The sequence below is a fragment of the Phocoena phocoena genome, chromosome 2, assembly GCF_963924675.1.
Source record: "Phocoena phocoena chromosome 2, mPhoPho1.1, whole genome shotgun sequence".
NCBI classification, from domain to species: Eukaryota; Metazoa; Chordata; class Mammalia; order Artiodactyla; family Phocoenidae; genus Phocoena; species Phocoena phocoena.
Genome location: NC_089220.1, coordinates 62,668,635 through 62,696,069, shown reverse-complemented (window position 1 = coordinate 62,696,069; position 27,435 = coordinate 62,668,635). Strand labels below are relative to the sequence as shown.

At 38.9% G+C, this 27,435-nt stretch overlaps 1 protein-coding gene and 2 pseudogenes across 4 annotated transcripts in view; 1 reads left to right on the top strand and 2 right to left on the bottom strand.

The window, feature by feature from the left end:
• RALGAPA1 (Ral GTPase activating protein catalytic subunit alpha 1) overlaps positions 1–18,136 on the bottom strand; it is a 217,797-nt gene extending 199,661 nt beyond the window's left edge. For all 4 annotated transcript variants that reach the window (XM_065871901.1, XM_065871902.1, XM_065871903.1 and 1 more), the window contains exon 1: positions 18,031–18,136. In XM_065871901.1, the coding sequence (XP_065727973.1) occupies positions 18,031–18,136 (106 nt within the window). The remainder of the gene's footprint in view (positions 1–18,030) is intronic.
• Positions 5,114–6,851, top strand: LOC136118964 (E3 ubiquitin-protein ligase RING1-like; annotated as a pseudogene).
• A 7,887-nt stretch (positions 18,137–26,023) lies between the features above and the next one.
• On the bottom strand, positions 26,024–27,032 carry LOC136118404 (coiled-coil domain-containing protein 50 pseudogene; annotated as a pseudogene).
• Between the last annotated feature and the right edge of the window lie 403 nt (positions 27,033–27,435).

The window sequence follows — 27,435 nt, the reverse complement described above, 5'->3', positions numbered from 1 at the left end:
ATGTTTTTATCCAAATGAACATTCTTTCCTCCTAATCTTTATCTAAACCACCATTTAATGAAGTGGTCACATGTGCTCCTTCTGCAGCAAACAGAAGTCATCCCTTTTAAATTTAACATCCTTTTTAAATGTACCTATTCTTTTTTGGGTTTTTTTTTGGGGGGGGGGTCACACTGCATAGCATGCGGGATCCTAGTTCCCTGACCAGGGATCGAACCTGCGTCCCCTGCATTGGAAGCACAGAGCCTTAACCACTGGACCACCAAGGAAGTCCCTAAACGTACCTATTCTTGACCATAAAAAAGATGTGCAAATCTTTCTTAGAGAAAAATATAAATTTTTTTATTTACAACCTTTATGGAAAGCCTAATTAAATAAATGGAGACCCCTTGGGATAGGAAGAATACAGCTGATCCTTGAACAAGACAGGTTTGAACTGCACGAATCCACTTATACATGAATTTTTTTCAATAGTAAATACTACAGCACTACACAATCCACAGTTGGTTGAATCTGTGGAGGCAGAAGCAGGGATATGGACAGCTGACTATAAGGTACACGTTGCTTTTCAACTGTGTGGAGGGTTGGTGCCCCAACACCCATGCTGTTCTAGGGTCAACTGTAGATATACTATAGACGTCAATCTCCTTTAAATTAAACCTATAGATTCAAGGCAATACAATTTTTAAAATCCTAACAATATTATACACAGAATTTAACAAGCTGATTCTCAAATTCATATGGAAAAGCAAAAGGACAAAATACGAATAGATTTATATTAGCCTCCTGTGACTGCTGTAACACATTAGAGCCACAAACTCAGTATTCTGTTCCATCTCCACATCTCCTTCTCCTCTGTGTCTGTCTACAAGTCAGTTTATTCTGTTAGATTGGGGGGGGAGTGGGTGGTATATACTTCAAAGATGACATGTTGTTGTGCTCACTAGACATAAGTTTTTTAAAAATTAGATGTTATATAAGGGTCATGAAGATTTCTTTCAGTAACGGTGAAGATTATCTCATAACCTCTGCCATAATGCCATAAACGTTTTTCATGTAATGTCCTATTTTTTTGTTTTTCTTTGTTTTTCTGTTTCACATAGGACAGATTTTAGATTCTGAGCCAGTTTTTTTGTACAGGTCCTTCAGGTAACCCAAGGATTCTTTCTGATCAGAATACTGACTTTAAACGTTTTTTCTACCATTCTTAATTGAAAGGAAGTTACTCACAGAAGAGCAACTTCGCTCTCCTCATACCTAATATATTCATTCACGAACTACATAATATCTACTAAGCACCTTTCATATGCCAGGCACTATGCTGAGTCTAGGGATATGAAGTTAAAGAGACATGCTTCTACTCTCCGGAAGGCTTAAGATACAGGCATGCAAATAAGTAATTACACTGTAATAAATAACCAAATTACTAGAAGTAAGTAGGAAAAGTCCCTATACCTACCAGATGATAGAGAAGACTTCACCAAAGCGCTACAGATTTTCCCCTGAGACTGAAGGAAGAGTAAAAGCTTTCAGGTATAGGTATGATTTTCTTCCCCTGCTTTTTCTTTAATACAATTGCCATCTTACATAATATAGTATTAGGTCCCTTCTTAATAGCATCTGATCTACTTTCTCACTGCACCAGCGGGCTTCCTAGAATACAATTCTTATTATCACTCGTATTCATGTAATACTGCTCTTACGTGAAGTATACCTAACTCATGGTTGGTCCATAATTAATGGATAGTGGTATTTTCTAAAAATGCATTAATGCACACATCCAAACCATATTAAGTTTTCAATTTACAGTTCATACAAAGTCTACTTCCTTTCTATAGTAGTTATCGCTCTAGACTGCAGTTTTGAAATCCAATAAGTGGGATTATTATTTTGTTGTTGATACTTCTTTCTTTCTTCCTCCTTCCTTCCTCCCTCTTATTCTTTCTTTCTTAATAAGAAGGTTAAAAGAAATGGGTTATTAATGACAGTACAGTAAGTAACATTAGCAAAAGCACAGGCATCACAGAAAGTGATGTCTCATTCAGTATTACTGAAATGTAAAATACCAGAGAGGGGTAACAAGAGGTTGAAGAAGATAATGTGACTAAGGTAAATTTATTTTTCTTTTTCTACCACATTGTCAAAGATGAAAGTTTCATGTCTTGGTAACCTGGAGATGACGATGCCATTTACACAAATAGAAAAAAAAGAAAGAATGAAAACAATTTAGATTGTGTAGACATTTGATCTTAGAAAGAATAGATCTAACAAACATACTAATCGCCTATTTTTCTATTTTCTCCAAAATCTATTTCTACTGCATGATCCTTCTAAAAGACACATTAAACAATATATAAACATACATATATATACAAATTGTGATTGAATTTAGAATCCAGAAAAAACAATGTTTTAACCAAAAAAAAAGAGAAAGAAATAAAGAAAAACGTATGCTTTCTTTTCTAGGACACTGAAAACTTGTAACCCAACATGTTTCTCTTTTCACTTTGGCTGCCAGGAAATCTAAGAATCAAATTCAATGCCTTATAGCTATAATCAGCTCATCTCTGGAAACTGATAATGTTACCTTTAAGTAATGGCTCTTCGGTTGCTTGTTTTATCACTAATTGTTCTATTCCACATTTTATTCAGTCCTATAAGCCATGTAAAATTCTCTGGATGCAATAAAATCCTTAATGAAAGAAACGTTAATGCAAAAATGGCTTACAATATTTTGAAACAGCTTGTTTTACTAAGCAAATTAATCAGTAATATTGTTTATGTAAATAATCTGTTCAGTAAATCACTTCTTCATAAATACACAAAGATAAAACATTTCAATGAAGTCAAATTAATTTTTTAAATCAGTAAGAGTGAAATTAAAGACTATAAAGAGTTTATACAAATTAAAGAATATAAAGAGTCTAATGACATGTATATAGGATTACTTGCTAACTTTGCCCATCAAATCCTAAGAACATATTCAAATATCAAGTTAGTTTATTTTTATAGGCAGTTTACACTTCACAATGACTCCTACACATTTTCAGATTTCCAGGCATATCCGTTCCAAGTTAATCTATACCACTTTCAAGTTATTTACTTAATGAACATATATGGTACTTGTTTCTTTTATACATTACTTTTTATACCTAATGAACACTAGGTTATTTTTTTCTAAGATATTTTTTTATTTTTCTAAGATATTTTAATCTGATTTTCTTTCTGAAAACATTAATATATTCAGATTGGAGAACAATTAGATATTTTTCAGATACAATCAATAATCAACTGATCATAAATTTCTTCTCTGAATGTAAAAAAGTAAAAATATGGGGGCCGAGTTGCTTTGTATGAAGCCAATTTTCAGTCTCATTCATTTAAGAGAACCTCTTATTATCAGCATCTGATGTCCAGTGTCTTGAAAATTGTTGTTTATGTTTCAGGAGTTTTTTTGTTCTTTTGTTTGTCTGTTTCAAGCAGGTACGAACATCAGATAAGGAAAGTCATTCCTGACATATGGCAAACAAACGAGGTATACCTTCAGCTACTCCAGTTTAATGTCTTAAGAGTTTCCAGCCCATGGTGAGAGGAAAGGGAATCCAGGTAGAGCCAGTGGAATCCATAAGTTGAGAAAATGAGCTGATAGTTCAAGGAAACCAAGGTAATTAGAGTCCACAGGACAGAGCACCAAAGAGGAGAGAGCTGTATACAGTGAGATCCTTGAAGACTGGAGAGGGTTCTCTTTCAGTATGATCATAAATACTTGCAAGGAAACTTCCCAAGACAGGAAAAAGTACTATGTGAGAGAATATGAGAGAACAGTACCAGATACTCACATAAGCTGGGGAACAGCGCCTGTTCCCAAGAGTGGGGCTACAAAAAATCCCTCATACCTGTGGGCACTGAATAGAATACTCAGGAAGGTATTGCCCCACAGTAGGTAATAATCACCCCTAGATGGATCCACTCAACAAACCCTAAAAGCAAGACCTGAAATGATTAAACTGTTTTCAAGTAATTTAACTGCATCCCAGTAAAAAGCTCAAGAATTTACAGGAATACAAAAATATCCAGAAGCTAAGAAGGTAAAATTCAAATATGAGACATCCAAAGATTACTCAGCATACAAAGAAGCAAGAAAACAACCCAGGATGAGAAGAATAATCAACTGATGGAACTGACCCAGAATAGATAGAGATGTTAGAATGAGCAGAGGATATTAAGTTATTTTACTTGTATTCCACATGTTCAAGAAGCTAAGAAGATATACAGACAATATAATTTTATACACACACACACAAAATGAACTAGATAAAAACTACATCTGAGATGAAAAATAAACTAGTGGGATTAATGGCAGATTGCATGTAGCAGAAGAGACTAGTGAATTTGAAGAGTAGAAATAGGAACTACTCAAGATAAAACAGAAGAAAGAATCTAAAAAAGTGAAAAGAATATCAGTTCTTTTCCAAAAGCTATGAGTCCCTCCAATATACTAATACTACTTCCTAATATATGAACCTGATATTAATACTTTTTAATATACTAATAAATGAAATAAATAAAAGAATAAATAAATAAAAGTAGGGAGGGGAGAAATAACTGGGGGAAAATGTCCAAAAGTTTTCCAAACTTTATGAAAACTCTAAACCCACAAATCTAAGAATCTTGATGAACCCCATGGCAAGAAATATTGAGAAAACTGCACCATGGCACATCATAATCAAACTGCTCAAAACCAATGATGAAGAGAAAATCTTAAAAGCATCCAAAAAAATTAATTATATGTATAAAAATTATATATATAAATTATATATATATATATATATATATATATATATATATATATATATATACACACACACACACATACACACATACAGAGTAAGATAAAGATGACAGCAGACCTAGGGCCCCACCGCCCGGGCCATGGCAGCGGCGGTGGCAGGAGCTGCTGTCTAAGCAGCGGCTGCGGACCAAGTGAACTCGGCCGGGGAGCCTGGGCACCGGGAGAGGCGCTGTGGTGGCGGGAGCGCAGACGGCTGGAGACTGCCTACCTCTCCTCCTCCCCAGCGGTGGAGCCCTCGTAGGGGGTCTGTGCCCGGTCACCATGACGACGCTGACGAATGCCCAGAATAAAAGCAAAACGTGGGAACTGAGTCTGTATGAGCTCCACCGGACCCCTCGGACGTGCCAGAGAGGTAGAGCAAGTATTACTATATTCATTTGAAAGATAGTAAACAGGCTGAAATTACCTTCCCCGCTCCTCAGTTCCGCATGATAGGTCAGTGCATGTAAGACTCACCTTCAGAGTTTATTAAAAATGGAATTCCCGCTGGCCCCTACCTGTAACATTGCGATACAGTAATGGGATGGGACCCTAGAATCTTCATTCTTAACATGCATCCTAGGGGATTCTTATGTAGGTAGTACCAGGACTGCACTGTAAGAAATTCTGTTGACCAAGTAACTCTTCCACAGATGGAAAATCTGTGCCATGCCCTAGGCCTATCACCAAATCTCAGATCCTCCTATTCCAAAGCTCCTACTCTTAGAATTCCCAATTTCCTCAAGTGGCCAACGTGAGGTACCCAGATTCTGACATCTCACTGTATTTCTCAAGACTCCAAGTTCACGGACCACTTGTTTCTAAAACCCCTTTCCCCCCAACCCACCCAACTGCCTTTCCATTCATCGACACCTCCAGGAAGCCATCATGGATGGCACATAGATTGCAGTTCCCCGTCGGTTGCTGCATTCAGAGGTCATGTGCCCCATCTGCCCGGACATGCTGAAGAATACGATGACAACCAAGGAGTACCTCCACCGATTCTGCTCTGATTGCACTGTCACGGCCCTGCGCAGCGGGAACAAGGAGTGCCCTACCTGCGGAAAGAAGCTGGTATCCAAGCGGTCTCTGCTGCCAGACCCCAACTTCGATGCTCTGATCTCTAAGATCTACCCCAGCCGGGAGGAATATGAGGCCCACCAAGACAGGGTGCTCATCCGCCTCAGCCACCTGCACAACCAGCAGGTGCTGAGCTCCAGCACTGAGGAGGGGCTGCGCATGCAGGCCATGCACAGGGCCCAGCATGTGAGATGGCGGATGCCTGGGTCAGATCAGACCACAACAATAAGTCAGGGGGAATGAGAACCGAGGGAGGGAGAGGGGGATGGAGAGGACTGAGCTCAGACTCCGCCCCTGACTGTGCCCCAGGCCCTGCTCCCAAGTGACCCCATAGAGGAGGCGCTGGGGGAGCAGTGTAGGGACAGAGGGAGGTGGCACTGGTGGGGTGGGTGGAGGTGCCGGTTCTGAAGACTCCGGTGACCGGGGAGGGACCCTGGGAGGAGGAACCTTGCCCCCCACCAAGCCCTCCTGGGGCTTCCAGTCCCCCAGAGCCAGGTGGAGAAACTGAGCTCGTGTTCCAGCCCCACCCCCTGCTCGTGGAGAAGGGAGAATACTGCCAGACTAGGTATGTGAAGACAACTGGGAATGCCACAGTGGATCACCTCTCCAAGTACTTGGCCCTGCGCACTGCCCTCGAACGGAGGCATCAGCAAGAGGCAGGGGAGCCAGGAGGGCCTGGAGGGGGCGCCTCTGACGCTGGAGGACCTGATGGGGGAGGCAGGGAGGGTGGGGGTGCCAGAGCAGGTGACGGTCTGAAGAGCCTGCCTTGCCCAGTCTGGAGGGTGTCAGCGAAAAGCAGTATACCATCTACATCGCCCCCGGGGGTGGAGCTTTCATGACACTGAATGGCTCGCTGACCCTGGAGCTGCTGAATGAGAAGTTCTGGAAAGTGTCCCAACCACTGGAGCTCTGCTATGCCCTCACCAAAGATCCAAAGTAACCCCGCAAGGGGACAGCCAGAGGATGGGGACCATGGGGTGTCCTTGAGTCCTGGCCCACCACCCAGCTTCTTTGTCCCCCAGAGTCCCCCAGCCCGGCCAGCCAGCAAGAGGACACAAATGAGGACAAGTGGCTTTTATACAATTATCTATATCAGATTCTTCTATATTGTACAGAGTGGGGCCTGCGCCCCCATCTACTGACTTTTCTGTTGCCCCCAACCTCCCAAGCATGCAAGATGTTGGGAAGGGTGAAGAGCCCTTCCCTTCATGCCCTTCTACCAACGTCAACAAATTTGCTTTTTTTCCTCTTCTGGGAGGGAAAAAAAAAAAAGATAACAGCAGACTTCTTATCAGAAACAATGCAAGCAAAAAGACAGTGGAGTAAAATCTTTCAAGGACAAAGGAAAAAAGCCATCAACCAAGAATTCTAATCATAGCAAAACATCTTTCAAAAAAGAAGGAAAAATAAAGACTTTTTAACATAAACAAAAGCATAAGGAATCCATCACCAGCAGACCATCATTACAAAACAAATGTTAAAGGAAATCCTTCCAACAAAAACAAAATGATGCTGGCTGGCTGGAAATATCTATCTCTGCAAAGGAATGAAGAGCGCTCGAAATGGTACCACATGGGTAAATATATATCTTTTTCCTCATTATTTAAAACTATCTAAAAGATAACTGCTTGCTTAGACAAAACAATTGCAGGGTTTACAACATGTATCAATATAAGTAAATGTATGACCAGAAAAGTATAAAGGCTGGGAAGAGAAATTGAAGTACACTCTGTAAAGTTCCTACACAACACAAGAAGTGGTAGAATATCACTTAATAGTAAGTAGACTCTGGGAAGTTGAAGATATATAAATCATACTATAAATCATATAGCAACAACTAAAATAAAAGATTATAGCTAATAAGACAAAGACATTTTTAAAAAATCATAAATGTATTCAACTAATATAAAAAAAGGGAAAACAGAAAACTAAGAAAAGATAAGCCAAATAGAAAACAGCAAGAGAACAGACACAAACTTAAATCAAACTCAAACAAATCAATAATGACTTTAAATGTATGTCATCCAGATCTAAATGGCAAGTTATTGGTCTGAATCTGAAATGAACAATTACAAGTAATGAGACTAAATCAGTAATCAAAAACCTCCTAACAAAGAAATGTCCAGAATCAGATGGCTTCACGGGTGAATTCTGTCAAACATTTAAAGAATTCATACCAATCTTTCTCAAACTCTTTTCCATATAATGGAAACAGAGGGAGTACTTCCAAACTCATTTTGTAAAGCTAGCAATTACCCTGATAACATAGCCAGACAAAATCACTACAGAGAAAGAAAAAAAAAAAAAGAAAAGAATGTTACAGGCCAATATACCTGGAAAACATAGATCCTTAACAAAGCATTGGCAAACCAAACGCAACAATATATTAAAAGGATCATAACCATGATTAAGCGGGATTTATTCCAGGCATGCAAGAATGGTTCAAACATCACAAATTAACCAATGTGATTCACAGATTAACAAAATGAAGGTTAAAAGTCATATGATCATCTCAACAGATACAGAAAAAGCATTTTAAAAAAACTCAACATCACATTCATAATAAATACTCTCAACAAACTGGGTATAGAGGGAATGTACTGCCACATAATAAAGGTCATATATGACAAGTCTACAGCTAACATCATATTCAATGGTGAAAAGCTGAAAGAGCAAGGTGCCCACTCTCATTACTCCTATTCGACACAGTATTGGAAGTCCTGGCCAGAGCAATTTGGCAAAAGAAAAAGAAAAAATAAAAGCCAACAAAATCTGAAAGGAAGAAGTATACCTGTTTCTGTTTGCACATGACATGATCTTATAATATAGAAAACCCTAAAGACTCCACTAGAAAACTATCAGACTAATAAATGAATTCAGTACAATTACACAATACAAAATCAACATACAAAAATCAGTTGTGTGGAAATGTAGATTTGTGCAGTCACTATGAAAAATAGTATAAAGGTTCCTCAAAAAGTTAACAATAGAGGGACTTTCCGGCAGTCCAGTGGTTAAGACTCCATGCTACCACTGCAGGGGGCATGGGTTTGATCCCTGGTTGGGAAACTAAGATCCCACCTCAGGCAGCGTGGCCAAGAAATTAAAAAAAAAAAAATGTTAAAAAAAAAGGGGAACTTACCTTGTGATGCAGTGGTTAAGAATCCACCTGCCAATGCAGAGGACACAGGTTAAATCCCTGGTCCAGGGAGATCCCACATGCCACGGAGCAACTAAGCCCACATGCCACAACTACTGAGCCTGCGCTCTAGAGCCCACAAGCCACAACTAGTGAGCCCACGCACCACAACTACTGAAGCCCACGTGCCTAGAGCCTGTGCTCCGCAACAAGAGAAGCCACCGCAATGAGAAGCCCACGCACCACAACGACGAGTAGCCCCCACTTGCCACAACTAGAGAAAGCCCACGCACAGCACTGAAGACCCAACACAGCCAAAAATAAATAAATAAATTTTTTTAAAAAAATTAACAATAGAACTACCACATGATCCAGCAATTCTACTTCTGGGTATATACCCAAAGGAGACGAAACCACTACTTTGAAGAGATATCTGCACTCCCATGTTCAGTGCAGCATTATTTACAACAGCCAAGACATGGAAACAACCTAAGTGTCTGGCAACAGATGAATGGATAAAGAAAATGTGATATATACTCATTTGTATGGACATGTGTATGTCCATACAAAGGAATATTATTCAGTCAAAAAAAAGAAGAAAATCCTGTCATTTGCTACAGCATAGGTAGACTTTGAGGGCATCATGCTAAGTGAAATAAGACAGAGAAAGACAAATATTGTATGATCTCGCTTATATGTGAAATTTAAAGACAGCAAACTCATAGAAACAGAGAACAGAATGGTGGTTGAGGCAGGAGGTAGGGGTGGGGAAAATGGGTGAAGAGAGTGAAAAGGTATAAATTTTTAGTTATAAGATAAATAAGTTCTGGGGATATAATGAACAGCACAGTGACAAAGAAAAAAAAAGTCATCCAACATCTCAATTCAAAGGCCGAGATTCTTAGATTAGAATAAAAATTAAGACTCAAATATATACTGCCACCAAGAAATCCACTTTATATAAAGAAACAAATAGATTAAAAATACAGGAAAATATATATTAGTCAATGAAAGCAGAAGTCTATATATTACTATCAAAGTAGATTCCAGAGCAAAGACTATTACCAAGGTTAAAGATATCATTTCATGGGCTTCCCTGGTGGCGCAGTGGTTGAGAGTCCGCCTGCCGATGCAGGGGACACGGGTTCGTGCCCCGGTCTGGGAAGATCCCACATGCCGCGGAGCGGCTGGGCCCGTGAGCCATGGCCGCTGAGCCTGCGCGTCCGGAGCCTGTCCTCCGCAACGGGAGAGGCCACGACAGTGAGAGGCCCGCGTAACGCATAAAAAAAAAAAAAAAAAAAGATACCATTTCATAATGCTAAAGAACTCAATTTATCAAGAGGAAATAATAACCCTAAATGTTTAGACACCTAATAACAGAGCTTCAAAATACATTAAGCAAGATCTGATAGAACTCAAAAAGAAATAGACAAACCCCCAATTACAGTCAGAAATTTCAGCCCCCCCCCTCCCCCCGTCAATAACTTGTAAAAACAAGGAGACAAATTCAGCAAGGATATAGGAGACCTGAACAATACTATCAAACAACTTATCCTGACATTTTTCAAACATTCAACCCACCAAAAGCAGAATATATACTGTTTTCAAGCGACTATGGAACATCCATCAAGTTAAAACATATTCCTGACTGTCAAATTTCGATAAATTTTAAAGAATTCAAGTCATAAAACATGTTTTCTGACTATAATGAAATCAAATTAGAAATCAATAACAGAAAGATATCAGGATAATCCACCAATATTTGAAGCTAAAAAACACACTTGTATGGATCAAAGAAGAAATCAAAAGGGAAGTTAGAACACATTTTTTGGACCTAGCTGTAAATGAAAATACAAAATACCATAATTTGTGGGATGCTGTTTAGGGGAAAATTTATATCACCAAATGCCTACATTAGACAGAAAAAGGCCTCAAATCAATAACCTCAGTTTACACTTTAAGAGGCTACAAAAAGAGCAAATTAAACTAAGACTAAGCAGAAAAAGGGAATAATAAAGACCAAAGCAGAAATCAATGAAATAAAAACAGAAAAACAGAGAAAAATCAATGAAGCCACAAACTGGTCCTTCTAGACAATCAATAAAAGAGATAAGCCTCCAGCCAGAGTGATCAGGAAAGAAAGACAAATTAGGAATAAGAGGGGTGACATCATCACAGATTCTATAGATATCAAAGGACAATAACGGAGCATTATGAACAACTTTATACCTATAAATCTGACAACTTATATGAAATCGGAAAATCCCTTGAACGATACAAACTACCAATGTTCTCTCAAGAAGAAACAGATAACCTGAACAGCCCTCTAACTACTAAAGTAGTTAAAAACCTTCCCTCAAAGAAAACTCCATATCTAGATGGCTTCATTGGTGAATTCTACCAAACATTTAAGGGAAAAAATGATACCAATTTTACATAAACAATTCCAGAAAACTGAAAAGAAAGGAATGTTTCTCAATTAATATTATAAGGCTAACATTACCTGTTATACAAAAGCAAAAACATCACAAGAAAAGTACAGACCAATATCCCTCATAAACATAATTACAAAATTACAAATGTTTTAGAGTATCAAATCCAACAATATATAAAAATGACATATTACAATCAACTTAGGTTTGCAGAGGATTGCAGAGTTGATTTAACACTTGAAAATCCATGACTATAATTTATCACATTAACAGAATGAAAAAAATTTTAAAACCTGTTAACCTCAATAGAAACAGAAAAAGCATTTGACATATCTAATATCTATTCTTGATGAAAACTCTCAGCAAACTAGAAAGAGAATAAAACTTTCTCAACATAACAAAGGGCATCTATAAAAAACCTACAATTAACATCATACTGTATGGTAGAAACCTGATCACTTTACCCTTAAGATCAAGAAAAAGACAAGGATGTCCACTCTCACCACTTCTATTCTACACTGTGCTAGAGATTCCAATAAGTTCAAGACAAGAAAAAGATATAAAGGCATCCAGGTTAAAAAGAAGCAAGACCATCTTTATTCACAGACAATGAGATCATGTATGTAAAAAACAAAAAATCCCATGAAATCTATAAAATACTAATAAGTGCGTTTAGCAAGGTTTCAGGATACAAGCTCAATATATGAAAATCAACTGCATTTCCTTTTACTAGCAATCAGAAATAGTCATGAAGGGGCTTCCCCGGTGGTGCAGTGGTTAAGAGTCTGCCTGCCAGTGCGGGGCACACGGATTCGATCCCTGGTCTGGGAAGATCCCACATGCCGCAGAGCAATTAAGCCCATGCACCACAACTACTGAGCCTGAGTTCTAGAGCCCGCAAGCCACAACTACTGAGCCACGCGTCTAGAGTCCGTGCTCGGCAACAAGAGAGGCCACCTCAATGAGAGGCCCACGTACCACAACAAAGAGCAGCCCCCGCTCACCACAACTAGAGAAAAGCCCGCGTGCAGCAACGAAAACCCAATGCAGCCAAAAATAAAATAAATAAATTAAATTTTTTAAAAAAATGGTCATGAAGATATCATTTACAACGGTATCAAAAGTAGAAAATATTTAGGGATAAGTGACAAAAGATGTGTAAAACCTGTAGATTAAAAAGTATAAAATGCTGCTAGAGAAATTAAAGAAGCCCTATATAAAATGAAGAAACATACCTTGTTCATGAGTCAGAGAATTCAATATTGTCAATTTTTCCCAAAGTGACCTACAAATTCATCACAATCCCGACCAAAACCCCAGCAAGAATTTGTTTGTTTGTTTATTTATTTATGAGAAACTGACAAGCTAATTTTAAAACCCATACGGGAAGGTAAAGGACCTGGCATAGCTCCCTCCCACCACTCCAAAAAAACACAAACCTTTGAAAAAGAAGAACAAAGTTGGAGGGACAACACCATCTAATTTCAAGATTTATTACCAAGTTACGGTAACAATAACAAAAAAAGCCACTGTGGTACAGGCATCAACACAGACAAACAGATCACCAGAACAAAACAGAGTCCCAAAATAGAACCATGCATATATAGAAAACTGAGTTTTGGAAAACGTACAAAGGCAATTCAGTGGAGAAAGGGCAGTCATTTTCAACAAATGGTGCTGGAAAATTTGGATATCCATATGCAAAAAAATAAACTTCAATCCATACCTCAAACCATATTTGCAGAGTTAACTCAAGATGGATCACAGACCTAAATATAGATCCTAAAATTTTTAAACTCTAGAAGAAAACATAGGAGAAAATTTTTGTGACCTTGACTTTGGGCAAAGATTTCAGATACAACACCAAAAGCATGAACCATAAAAGAAAAACGTGATACACTGACTTTATCAAAATTAAGAATTCCTACTCCTTCTAAGAATAGAATTAAAAGACATCCAAAGACTGGGGGAAAAAAAAATCTTTGCAAATCATGTATCTGATAAAGTACTTGTATCCAGAATATCTACAGAATTTTCAAAACTAAATAAGAAAGCAAAAAACTCAATTTAAAAATAGGTGAAAGATTTGTACTTGATTTCATCAAAGAAGTTATACAATGGCAAATTAAGCACATGAAAAGAAGCTCAGTGTTATTAGATATCAGGGAAACGCTAATTATATCCACTACATAACTTATTATAGTGGCTGACAAGAGAAAGAAATACCATACCAAGTGGTGTTGGTGCATTTGTGGAGGAACTAGAACTCTCACACACTGCTTGTAAGGATGTAAAATGGTAAAAATACAAAAAACAGTATATCAGCTTCTAAAAAGAAACATACAACTGCCATAGGATCCATCCATGCCATTCCTAAGTATTTATTCCAAGAGAAAAGAAAGCATATATCTATATAACACGTACATCTCACAGCAGTTTTATATGGAATAGTCCAAAACTGAAAACCCACATGTCCATCAACATGTGAATGGGATAATCAAATTATAACATATCCATACAATGGAATATTACTCAGCAATAAGAGCAAAGTACTATAGACACGCCACCACAAAACAAATAGAGGAATTTCAAAGTATGCTGAGTAGAAGAAACCAATCAAAAAAGAGTAAATACTGTCAATTCCATATATATATAAAATACAAACTAATGTATTGGAGAGCAGATCAGTGGTTGCCCAGGGAAGGGGTAGGATGGCAGGCAAGTAAGGGTGAGAGGAAGGGATTACAAAGGGGCAAAAGGAAACTTCGGGAGGTTACAGATATATTTATTTTCTTGATTGTCTACGTTCCTAATCTTGATTGTCATGATGGCTTCACAAGGTATATGTACGTCAAAAATATGTATATGTATAGGTATATGTATGTACTCAATTACCCCAATGTTCATAGCAGCATTATTTACAATGGAAACAACCTAAGTGTCCATCAATGGATGAAAGGATAAAGAAGATATGGTGTATATACACAATGGAATGCTACTTAGCCATAAAAAAGAATGAAATATTGCCATTTGTAGCAACATGGGTGGACTTGGAGGGTATTACGCTAAGTGAAATAAGTCAAAGAAAGACAAATACTGTATGATATCACTTATATGTGGAATCTAAAAAATACAAGAAAACAGTGAATATAACAAAAACAGTAGCCTCACAGATATAGAGAACAAACTAGTAGTCACCAGTGGGGAGAGGGAAGGGGGGAGGTGCAATATAGGGGTAGGGGATTAAGAGGTACAAACTACTATGCATAAAATAAGCTAAAAGGATATATTGTACAACATGGAGAATATAGCCAATATTTTATAACTATAAATGGAGTATAACCTTTAAAAATTGTGAATCATTGTATTTTACACCTGTAACTTATATAATATTGTACATCACCTGTACTTCAATTTTTGAAAAAGCATTCAATTATATGCTTTAAATATGTGTGATTTATTTTCTGTCAATTACACCTCAATAAAGCTACTAAAAAGAATGATCCAACAATAATCAATATATTTATTAGCTAATAAGCGCTTATCTTTTTTTTTAAGTTGGGAAGACTGAACTGTTACCTTGCCATACAAGAAAATTATCAATAACATTTACTCAATATCCACTTCATGCCGAGAATTATGTTAGCCATTTAGTTAGATACCAAGTTACCTGCTAACTTACTATCATTATCTTAAGGCCATTAATTGTAAAAAACCCCCAAAAAACAAAGGGGGCAGGGGGAGAGGTCAACATGAAACTTCAGCAACTAGACAAGGCCTTATTTCTATTTTTTAATAATTCTAACTTCCAGTTCCTAAAAATCAAACACACAGCAATATCAATAAACAGTAGATTTAGATCTAAATCCTCCAAGTTCTATAAATTCATCTGGAATTGTCCTTTAGTGGGAACACATGCCAGGACAAAGGCTTACACCAGATGTTTAAATTACGTTCTCATATATTGGGATGCACTGAATTCTATAAATACCCTGAGTGAATGGCAGTTCCATTTAAAGGTTAAAAATACAGTTTAGATGGGACCAAACAAAAGTCAAAATCCTGTGTAATTGGCGATGCCCCATTATTCTGCAAACTAGTTTCCTCACAGTGTTTACTTTATGTAAAACCTGCACTTAACTTGCAAAAAGGATCTGAAGTGGCTCTCCCATCTGCAAAATGGGAGAACTCTAAGACACCTTTCAGTCTTTGCCATTCTACTCTCTCCCACTCATTTTCTTAGGAATCACATTAATCATATATCAAACAAAGTAACTGTAACACTTAAAGATACAGAATATTTTATTCAATTAATTAATATGTTAGAACCAAGTGCAGGATTTGGAGGTCCAACTGTTTTTGTTCTATATTTTGACAAGGTTTACCTCAGCACCATTGACATCTGAAGCTAGAATATTGTTGTGAGGGATTATCCTGTGCGTTTCAAGATGTTTAGCAGCATACCTGCTACCCACTAGATGCCAGTAGCACCTCTCTCCAATTGTGACAACCGAAAGTGTCTCCAGACATTCTCACTGTCCCCAGGGGAGCAAAACTGTCCCTGGTTGAGAATTACTGTTCTAAAATGAGTGCAGTAATCTCTCCGTATGGACCTCCTCCACTCACGGGGCAGGGAGTATCTGAAAGCACAAAGTCCTCCATTTGAAGGTTCATAAGGATATTTTAAATGTTTATGTACAGTATATGCTCCATTTAAAAATAAATAAAATAAATTTCTAAAAAGCAAAGGGTTTTTTTTAAAAAAAAAAACTATTTTGTTTTCAAACTGAGAAATCTAGGCACTACAAAATATCTGATATGTATGACCTCTTAATTTAGACCACGTCTCCAGGGTGGAAAAAAAACTTCTATGCCAAAGAAGTATATATGAACTATTTCTTAACCATTCCATAACTAAAGAACTGTGGCAGTTAATTTAGGAAATGTCAATACTCTATTGGAACTCAACTTTATAGCTCTGCCATTACCCAGCCTACAGTTTGTCCCAAGTCGGTATCAAATTCCATTAAGTCTTCAATTTCAAACTGCCACTATCTGTGATAAATCTCCTACATCCACACACTAACTTTCCCTGTCTCAGTCTCCTAGCCAAATTTTTCTTCAACAGCTTAACTCTCAAATAGAATTTAAATAAAAAGATGACAATCTCAACTATATTTAGAAGATTTATATTTTCTTGAAAAAATCTTTTTACATTGCTAAACTGGATTTAACTGCTTTCTTACTATTCCACAGGAATAAACACAATTTACTTGTGATATAGATTTGCTGCCATCAATGTAGAAAGAGTAAAAATCAAACTGTAGACATGAAATCTGGGTTCCAGTTCTGGTTCTGCCTCCTAGTAGCGGGATAACCACTTAACATTCCCAAACTTCAGCTTTCTCATTTGTAAAAAATGAAGGATAATAATTTAACTAACTCTAGAGTTATTGTGAGGATTAATTATAATTTATGTGAAGTCATTCTGTAAACAGTAAAGTACCATACAAATGTTAGGTATTGGTGTTATCCTGTTGGTATGAGTAAACCATATAGTAGAGAAACATGCACCTCAAATAAAGGACATGTCACTGAATAAACGTCATTTTTCGAAACGAACATTCTTTAGGAAGAGAGCCTGAGATGACAAACTCTCAACTAGGATTCAGGCATCTGGGTTCTAAACTCAGTTCTGCCATTAACTCTCTGCATCAACAAGGGCAAACTAACTTTCCTCTTCATCTCAGATTTCATCTAAAAAGATCCAAGTATTGGACCAGTTGCTCCATAAGTATTATTACAGCCCTTACCAGCCCGAGAAATGACCAAGCGTCCAAAAAATTCCTTTAACACCATATCCACAACTCAAAGAGCAGTTTGGTCGGCCAGCAAAACAGAGGGCAACAGACGGTAAGAAAATTTTAATTAAAAATAGAATTCTATATAATTCTCGAAAAGCAAAGGAAGCTATAAACTACCTTGTTTTCTATAATTAATAATGTTCCACCTCTAAATGACAGTAATTATGAACAAGGTGCATTAACAAGGGCGGGTCTCTTTCCCACAAGCTTTTTGGGAGCCACCCATTTCCCAAAGAGGTATAACTGCTTCCTCTTCGCTCTCCTTAGCCAAGAAACTTGAAAGAGTAAGGCTTATATTGTCTGAGGTTTTTTTTTTTTTCATTTCACTTGGGTGGGGATGGCGGTAGTCATCTGACAAACATATCCTATAAACACCATTATCCGCAACACCAAGTCTCCCGAAAGACTAAAATAATCTAAGTCTTTAGAGTAATAAGTGTTTTTTAAAAAGAGTTCGGGTTATTAACTCAAAATGAGAAAACCCCGTGTTAGTGTGACTAGTGCTTGCCAACTGCCAAGGGTTCCCTTCCCCAAATTATCCGCCCTCCCGCGTCTCTGCAGAGGCGACGCCTCGCCCTCTACTCCCGCATCGCGCCAGGGCGGAGGGAGAGTCCCCAGGGGCTCCCAGGAGAGGGAAGGCCGGACAAACCAGGCCTCCAGGCGCCACCACCCCTCGCCCCTCACCGATGACAATGCGCAGGTGCTTGAGGCGGGTCAGCGCGTCCTTCTTGGTGTCCAGCACCTTCTGGGTAGACTTCTTCACGTCTCCGTGCGGCTTCTTGGAGAACATCCTGCCTCCGCCACGGCCGACTCCGGCCCCCTCCCGGCCCGGTCCCGGAGGCGGCAAGTGGAGGGAATGGGCGGGGGGAGACTAGCGTGAGCAGCTCATTCACTCCCCAGCCTTGCGGGCCCCGGCGCGGCCGACTCCTCCCAGATCCAGGCCAGTGCCGCCACCTCCACCCGCCTCGCGCGCCGGCTGTAAAGCACCTTCGGCTCCGGCTCCAATATGGCGGCTCCCCTCTCCCAGCCCTGCACGGAGCAAAGGAGACCCAAGCGGGTCGACCGCCTTCGCCGCCGCCGCCGCGGCCGCCGCTCGCCGCCACAGGCCGGGGCCCGGTACCCAGGACCCGGAGCCGCGGAGGTGGGGCTCTCGGCGGCAGCGGCACCACTCCTCTCTCCCTGAGGCCCCCTTAAGGTTAAAGATTCTTTAGCAGCTTAGACTCTGTAGAGGCCGACACAGAGACTAAGCGTGCTGGTGGGTTTCACGACTTTGCCGTCGGTGGCGAATGGTCCCCGTGGCAACCGCCTTCTGACGTCAAGGGTTCTTGACGTCATGCCAGCGTGAGATCACCCGTGACATTACCCCGCTTTGGTTTCCTGTGCAAGCAGCCAGAGGAGGAGCCCGAGAAAGTCAGGGAAGATAATTCCTGCGTGCGCTTTTGTAAGCCTAGTGACTCTTAGACAAGCTCCCCGAGTAGTTTTTGTGTTTTAAAAGTCCTCCGCCTGTCTCTGCTGTTTACTATGTAAATTAAGAAGTAACTTAAGAACATAGCACCAAAACAGATGTGCAATATATTTTAGGTGCCAATTCTGAAGGCTTTGGTAGTAACACCCCTTCATTTCCTTAATTTGAGTTTTGTTTAAAGGATTTTTGTTTGTTTTGCAAAGTGATGATTTTCAATTTACTGTAGTATAGAGACTTGTAGGGTTATAGTACATCCTCTTGGTAAAAATTATCTTGCACAAATAAATGAATTCTCCCAAAAGCATGCTGTAACAGAAAGAAAACTTACAGGGAAAAGAAATCTGAATAACTTTAAGCGTTAATTTTCTTGATATGTAGAGTTCACAAATCCAGGAGAAAATTGCTAAGGTACAGGTAGAAAAGTTAGTAAGGACATGAAAAAAAAATCACAGAAGTCTATACTCAACTAAAATGTGAAAAATGTTCACACTCACGGATAATTTTTAAAAATCAGATTAAAACAATGTTTCTTTTTAAACAAATTTTAAACAGCTTTATTGAGGTATACCTGATATACAATAAATTGCACATTTTCGAATTGTACAGTTTGGTAAGTTGGACATTTGCATACATCCATGAAAACATAAGCACAATCAAAATATTGATCACGAAGGGGCCTCTTGCCCCTTTGTAATCCTTCCCTTCTACCACCCCACCTCTGGTGCACCAGCAACTACTGATCTGCCTTCTGTCACCCGGAATTTGCATTTTCTAGAGTTTTATAGACGTGTAAGCATACAGTATATGCTTTTTGTCTGGCTTCTTGCGCTCAATATAGTTTAATTTTTAATAATGAAATATTTTATCAGTCAAAATAGGAAAGTTTGTTTTTAAATTAGCCATCGTACTGCTGGTAAAGGCAGCAGCAGACACTCCTATTGCTTGCTAGAAAGAAGCAGTAATTACTACAAAATTTGGCATTATGTATCAAGACACTTAAAAATATTTATATATAATTTGATTCATTAGTTTCACGTTTAGAACCCTACTCTAAAATATCAGAAATGGGAAAAATATGTAAAAATATTAAAGCATGATTTATAACATTGGAAGATTAGAAACTGTGAATGTCCATCAGAGAGGAGGTAAACATCCAGTAGGTGGAATGACATACAGCCATGAAAATTATGAATATGAAGACTTTTTTTTTTTTTTTTTTTTTTTTTTTTTTTCTGCGGTACGCGGGCCCCTCACTGCCGCGGCCTCTCCCACCGCGGAGCACAGGCTCCAGATGCGCAGGCCCAGTGGCCACGGCCCATGGGCCCAGCCGCTCCGCGGCACGTGGGATCCTCCCGGACCGGGGAACGAACCCGTGTCCCCTGCATGGCAGGTGGACTCCCAACCACTGCGCCACCAGGGAAGCCCCGAAGACTTTTTAATGACATGGAAAATACTCAATAAAATATTAAGTGAAAAAGCAATATAAAGCTGAAAATATGTTATCAAAACTGTGAAAGAAATTATGCATACAAAATGTAATTAGAAAAAAGATTTTAAAAATCCAAACTTGTGATTATATCTGCAAAGTGAAATCACAGGTGATTTAAAATTATTTTCTATATATTTTGCTTAGTATTTTTTTACTAAAATGTTTTACTATATTGCTTTCACAACTTAAAAAACAGAAGTTTAAAGAAAATTAAGAAAATCTAATGTACCAATTTTAAACTCACAAAACAAATTAAGATGTATGTGTAGGAATAGAAACTCCTTGAAAACACAGGCTTTTTTAAAAAAAATTATCATATGTCCTACTATGGTATCGAATAAATATTTGTTGATTTTTAAATTATGTTTACATTACAAAATGGTCTCTTTTGGTAGTGTGAGTCATCCAACCCCATGATTCTGACTATCATTTATTTGGTAGTCAGATAGGACTACCTGTGTCCCTATCCGTAACCCAAGTCTCTTTTCAGAGCTTCCACAAGCTACTCAGATTCAATACATACAAAACAGCACTCATCATCTTTGTCCTCCCCCCTCCCAAACCTGATCTTCCTCCTTCATCAAATATCTTCACTGATATTACCACTATCCGCTCAGTTTTTCAATCCAAAAACTATCTTTTTTTTTTTGGCTGTGTTGGGTCTTCGTTGCTGTGCACGGGCTTTCTCTAGTTGCGGCGAGCGGGGGCTACTCTTTGTTGCCGTGCGCGGGCTTCTTATTCCGTAGCTTCCCTTGTTGCGGAGCATGGGCTCCAGGTGCTTGGGCTTAAGTAGTTGCAGCACGTGGGCTCAGTAGTTAAGGTGCGCAGGCTCTAGGGCGCACAGGCTCAGTAGTTGTGGCTCGTGGGCTCTAGAGCACAGGCTCAGTAGTTGTGGTGCACGGGTTTAGTTGCTCCACAGCATGTCCCAGAAGGGATCAAACCCGTGTCCCCTGCATTGGCAGGCAGATTCTCAACCGCTGGGCCACCAGGGAAGTCCCAGAAGCCAGTATTATCTTAAGGCTTCTTCTTCTCTCTTGTCCAATCTGTTACCAAGACCTGATGATTCTACTTCCTAAATATTTCTTGATTTAGTCCTCTTCTCTCCATTATCACAACTTTTGTTCAGGCTCAGGGCTTCACCATTTGTAGCCACATATGCTAGAAACGGCAGTGGTTTCCTCCACCCCCACATCTTAGTAGAGTTTGAGCATCTACTCCTTTTTAAGTAAATTTTAAGAGTTAAAAAAATAAAAAGCCCAATAGTCCTCTCTTCTTGCAATCAGTACTTGAATATCTGTGTTAATGAAGAAAAGATGTGGCATGGATAAATCAAGACATCATTTTTTTTCTTTTCTTTTCTCTTTTTTTTGGTATGGTTTATGGTTTTTGCATACATGTTTGCTTATGGATATATTTTATAGTTAGGAAAAGCACAACACTTTGGGTCAAAAAACAAAACCCATATTGAGGGACTAACTTCAAAGAAGGTATAAACATGTCCAGATTTTATACCTTGCTCCCACTTCATAGTGATTATAACCAATCCCTAAGTTTGTTAAGATGATGCAGGAAAAGCAGACCTAGACTGTTGTTCTTTCTAAATTTACTGAAGTGGAGATTAAAAAAAAAAAGTAATTAGCCACATTGATTGCAGTGGATATATGTTGGCTTGCTACCTTCTGATAATCATACCCAGATTTTCCTTTGGAAAGCCACCCCTCTCTTGGTCTCATTTGATCTCCTGCCACACTGCCACCTTTAGACTTCAGTATTCTAGCACCCTGGGCAAAGCAAGTGTGTTAGGGATGGGCACATGGCCAGGTCAGTCTAATAAAACTCTCTCCTACAGCTGTTGGAAAAGAGAAGCTCTTTTTTTTCCAGGATGAAGTCCTGGAACTGCTAGGAACCAACATGTGAAAAGAATCTGCTGGGGATAAAGCCAACACTTTGAGCACAGAGAGTATATTTAAAAGGAGAGTAAGTCTTGAATTGCTTGGGCATTTGGATCCAAGTTGCCTGAAGTACCATGATCTTTTCTATTTCACAGGTCAGTGTAGTCCTTATTTTGCTTATCCCAGTTTCGGTTGAGTCTCTCTGAGCCTCATTTTCCTCATATGTAAACCACATCATTAATTATGATAATTAGGTAAGAAATGGTATGGAAAGTTACTTTTAAAATGGCTGACACATCTTATAATGCTCCTCTCCTTTCCTTCATAGACTTTTGTTTTTAACATCTTTATTGGAGTATAATTGCTTTACAACGGTGCGTTAGTTGCTGCTGTATAACAGTGAATCAGCTATATGTATACATATATCCCCATATCCCCTCCCTCTTGAGCCTCCCTCCCACCCTCCCTATCCAACCCCTCTAGGTGGTCACAAAGCACTGAGCTGATGCACCTGCTTCCCGCTAGCTATCAATTTTATATTTAGTAGTGTATGTATGTCAGTGCTACTCTCTCACTTCGTCCCAGCTTACCCTTCCCCCTCCCCGTGTCCTCAAGTCCATTCTCTACGTCTGCGTCTTTATTCCTGTCCTGCCCCTAGGTTCTTCAGAACCATTTTTTCTTTTCTTTTTTTTTAGATTCCATATATATATATTAGCATATGGTATTTGTTTTTCTCTTTCTGACTTACTTCACCCTGTATGACAGACTCTAGGTCCACCCACCTCACTGCAATTAACTCAATTCATTTCTTTTTATGGCTGAGTAATATTCCATTGTATACATGTGCCACATCTTCTTATCGAGTCGTCTGTCGATGGACGCTTAGGTTGCGTCCATGACCTGGCTATGGTAAATAGTGTTGCAATGAACATTGGGGTGCATGTGTCTTTTTGAATTATGGTTTTCTCTGGGTATATGCCCAGTAGTAAGATTGCTGGGTCATATGGTAATTCTATTTTTAGTTTTTTAAGGAACCTCCATACTGTTCTCCATAGCGGTTGTATCAATTTACATTCCCACCAACAGTGCGGGCGGGTTCCCTTTTCTCCACACCCTCTCCAGCATTTGTTGTTCATAGATTTTTTGATGATGGTCATTCTGACTGCTGTGAGTCAATACCTCATTGTAGTTTTGATTTGCATTTCTCTAATGATCAGTGATGTTGAGCATTCTTTCATGTGTTTGTTGGCAATCCGTATATCTTCTTTGGAGAAATGTCTTTTTAGGTCTTCTGTCCATTTTTGGATTGGGTTGTTTGTTTTTTTGATATTGAGCTGCATGAGCTGCTTGCATATTTTGGAGATTAATCCCTTGTCAGTTCCTTCGTTTGCAAATATTTTCTCCCATTCTCAGGGTTGTTTTTTTGTCTTGTTCAGGGTTTCCTTTGCTTTGCAAAAGGTTTTAAGTTTCATTAGGTCCCATTTGTTTATTTTTGTTTTTATTTCCATTTCTCTAGGTGGTGGGTCAAAAAGGATCTTGCTGAGATTTATGTCATAGAGTGTTCTGCCTATGTTTTCCTCTAAGAGTTTTATAGTGTGTGGCCATACATTTAGGTCTTTAATCCATTTTGAGTTTATTTTTCTGTATGGTGTTAGGAAGAGTTCTAGTTTCATTCTTTTACATGTACCTGTCCAGTTTTCCCAGCACCACTTATTGAAGAAGCTGTTTTCCCCATTGTATACTCTTGCCTCCTTTATCAAAGATAGGGCAACCATAAGTGCGTGGGTTTATCTCTGGGCTTTCTATCCTGTTCCATTGATCTATACTTCTGTTTTTGTGCCAGTACTATACTGTCTTGATTACTGTAGCTTTGTAGTATAGTCTGAAGTCCGGGAGCCTGATTCCTCCAGCTCTGTTCTTCTTTCTCAAGATTGCTTTGGCTGTTCGGGGTGTTTTGTGTTTCCATACAAATTGTGAAATTTTTTGTTCTAGTTCTTGAAAAATGCCATTGGTAGCTTGATAGAGATTGCATTGAATCTGTAGATTGCTTTGGGTAGTATAGTCATTTTCACAATGTTGATTCTTCTAACCCTAAAACATGGTATATCTCTCCATCTATTTGTATCATCTTTAATTTCTTTCATCAGTGTCTTATAGTTTTCTGCATACACGTCTTTTGTCTCCTTAGGTAAGTTTATTCCTAGGTAATTTATTCTTTTTGTTGCAGTGGTAAATGGGAGTGTTTTCTTGATTTCAATTTTTCATCATTAGTGTATAGGAATGCAAGAGATTTCTGTGCATTAGTTTTGTATCCTGCTACTTTACCAAATTCATTGATTAGCTCTAGTAGTTTTCTGGTAGCATCTTTAGGATTCTCTATGTATAGTATCATGTCATCTGCAAACAGTGACAGTTTTACTTCTTCTTTTCCAATTTGGATTCCTTTTATTTCTTTTTCTTGTTTGATTGCTGTACCTAAAACTTCCAAAACTATGTTCAATAATAGTGGAGAGAGTGCGCATCCTTGTCTTGTGCCTATTGTGCTATTAGAGGAAATGGTTTCAGTGTTTCACCATTGAGAATGATGTTGGCTGTGGGTTTGTCATATACGGCCTTTATTAAGTTGAGGTACGTTCCCTCTATGCCTACTTTCTGGAGAGTTTTTATCGTAAATGGGTGTTAAATTTTGTTGAAAGCTTTTTGTGCATCTATTGAGATTATCATATGGTTTTTATCCTTCAGCTTGTTAATATGGTGTATCACATTGATTGATTTGTGTATATTGAAGAATCCTTGAATTCCTGGGATAAACCCCCCTTTATCATGGTGTATGATCCTTTTAATGTGCTGTTGGATTCTGTTTGCTAGTATTTTGTTGAGGATTTTTGCATCTATGTTCAACAGGGATATTGGTCTGTAGGTGTCTTTTCTTTTTACATCTTTGTCTGGTTTTGTATCAGGGTGATGGTGGCTTCATGGAATGAGTTTGAGAGTGTTCATTCCTCCCTCTGCTATATTTTGGAAGAGTTTGTGAGGGATAGGTGTTAGCTCTCTCTAAATATTTGATAGAATTCAAATGTAAAGCCATCTGGTCCTGGGCTTTTGTTTGTGGGAAGATTTCTAATCACAGTTTCAATTTCAGTGCTTGTGATTGGTCTGTTTATATTTTCTATGTCTTCCTGGTTCAGTCTCAGAAGGTTGTGCTTTTCTAAGAATTTGTCCATTTCTTCCACGTTGTCCATTTTATTGATATATAGGTGCTTGTAGTAATCTCTCATGATTCTTTGTATTTCTGCAGTGTCAGTCGTTACTTCTCCTTTTTCATTTCTAATTCTGTTGATTTGAAACTTCTCCCTTTTTATCTTGATGAGCCTGGCTAGTGGTTTATCAATTTTGTTTATCTTCTCAAAGAATCATCTTTTTTTATTATTTCTTATATTCTTTTATTCTGCATTGCATCCAAACATTGTGTTACTTAGATCATTATCTCCACAAAATTCTAATTGCTAAATAAAGCCTATTCCCTAGATATCAATTCTCCATACCTAACGAAAATGGCATTTTATAGAGCTCTTAGATACTATATCCCAGGAAGCATATGCAGCATAAAGGTGGCCAATATTCAGAAGCTAGATTTTCTTGTACTGCCCAAGTGATCAGGAATAACCAAAACATTTTAAATGAATGAAAATTATTTATGGTCTAAAAAACACTTGAGGATAAATCTGAGGAATACAAAATATAGGAGAAAAAAATAAGCATGGAATGCATTCTGTATCATCCAGTAATTTTGCTACAGTGAGTCCGTTTTCAAGGCAGGTTCCTAGGTTTTTACGGCTTATAATGTAAACCTTTATGAGAAGATTCTGACTTTGAGAAATGACGTGTGGAATTATGCTGGTTTGTAAAATGAGTGTAATCCGAATCCTCAGCCTCTGTCATGGTAGGTGGTAGTGGCTGTGCTGGCCTGTCATTCTTAGAATGGTGAGGTTCATCACTCTCTTTTGACTTTGAGTGTGCTGATTTAGCTGTCTTGTGCTTCCACTCGGGGTCATGCTTTCTTTTGTCCAAAGATGATTTCTCCCATTCCCTGGCTTTCTTGTAAGCTTTCTTTTCTTCAGCCATTAGAAGTCTAGCGATTTCCTCATCCTGAGCTACCTGAGCTCCTCTCCTGTCCACCTGGGTAGCCAAAATTTCTTCTTCTTGCAGTTTCCTGGCAATTTCAGCATCATACCATTTCTGACCCCCTGTTGGTCACTCGTGATGGAGTAGAGACCGCTTCCTTCATCACTCTGGGCTTCATTCCTCCATCTTCATAATAGTAACTATCACCATAAGCATTGGCTCCAGGGGACTCTGGAAAGTGTTTATTTCGCTTTTTCTCTTCCTGTAACTCTTTTTCTTGCAAGAGTCGAGCTATGTCCTCATCCTTCTTCTCCTGAATGTGTCGTCTCTCGGCCTCAATAGCCAGCTTCTCCTGAATCTCCTGAGCAATTTCACAGTCTTGTTGTTCACTGAGCTTTTTGGAGACTGAGTAATCAACTTCCATGATTTTCCCATGCAATTCTACTTTACCTCTCCATTGTGCTAATCCGGGCTCCGAAGGCTCCGCTGCGCTCCCCTCCCTGCCCTCTCCTGCTGGTGGCCCTGGTGAGACCCGCCGAAGTCCCCCGGGGGGCCGCTTCCGCGAGAGCCAGGTTCCTGCCTGCTTCTGGTCACCTTGACCTCGCCGCCGCCCCGCCCCCCACCCCGCGCGCCGGTGGGGAAGGGGCTCTGGCCAGGCCGAGGTTCGGGGGGTGCAGAACGTGGCCTGGGGGCGAGCGTGGCTCCCAAGAATCATCTTTTAGTTTTATTGATCTTTGCTATTGGTTCCTTCTTTTCTTTTTCATTTATTTCTGATGTGATATTTATGATTTCTTTCCTTGTGCTAACTTTGGGGTTTTTTTGTTTTTCTTTCTCTAACTGCATTAGGTGTAGGTTACGTTGTTTATTTGTGATTTTTCTTTTTTCCTGAGATAAGATTGAATTGCTATAAACTTCCCCCCCAGAACTGCTTTTGCTGCATCCCATAGGTTTTGGGTCATCATGTTTTCATTGTCATTTGTTTCTAGGTAGTTTTTGATTTCCGCTTTGATTTCTTCAGTGATCTCTTGGTTATTTAGTAGTGTATAGTTTAGCCTCCATGTGTTTGTATATTTTACAATTATTTCCTGTAATTGATATCTAGTCTCATAGCGTTGTGG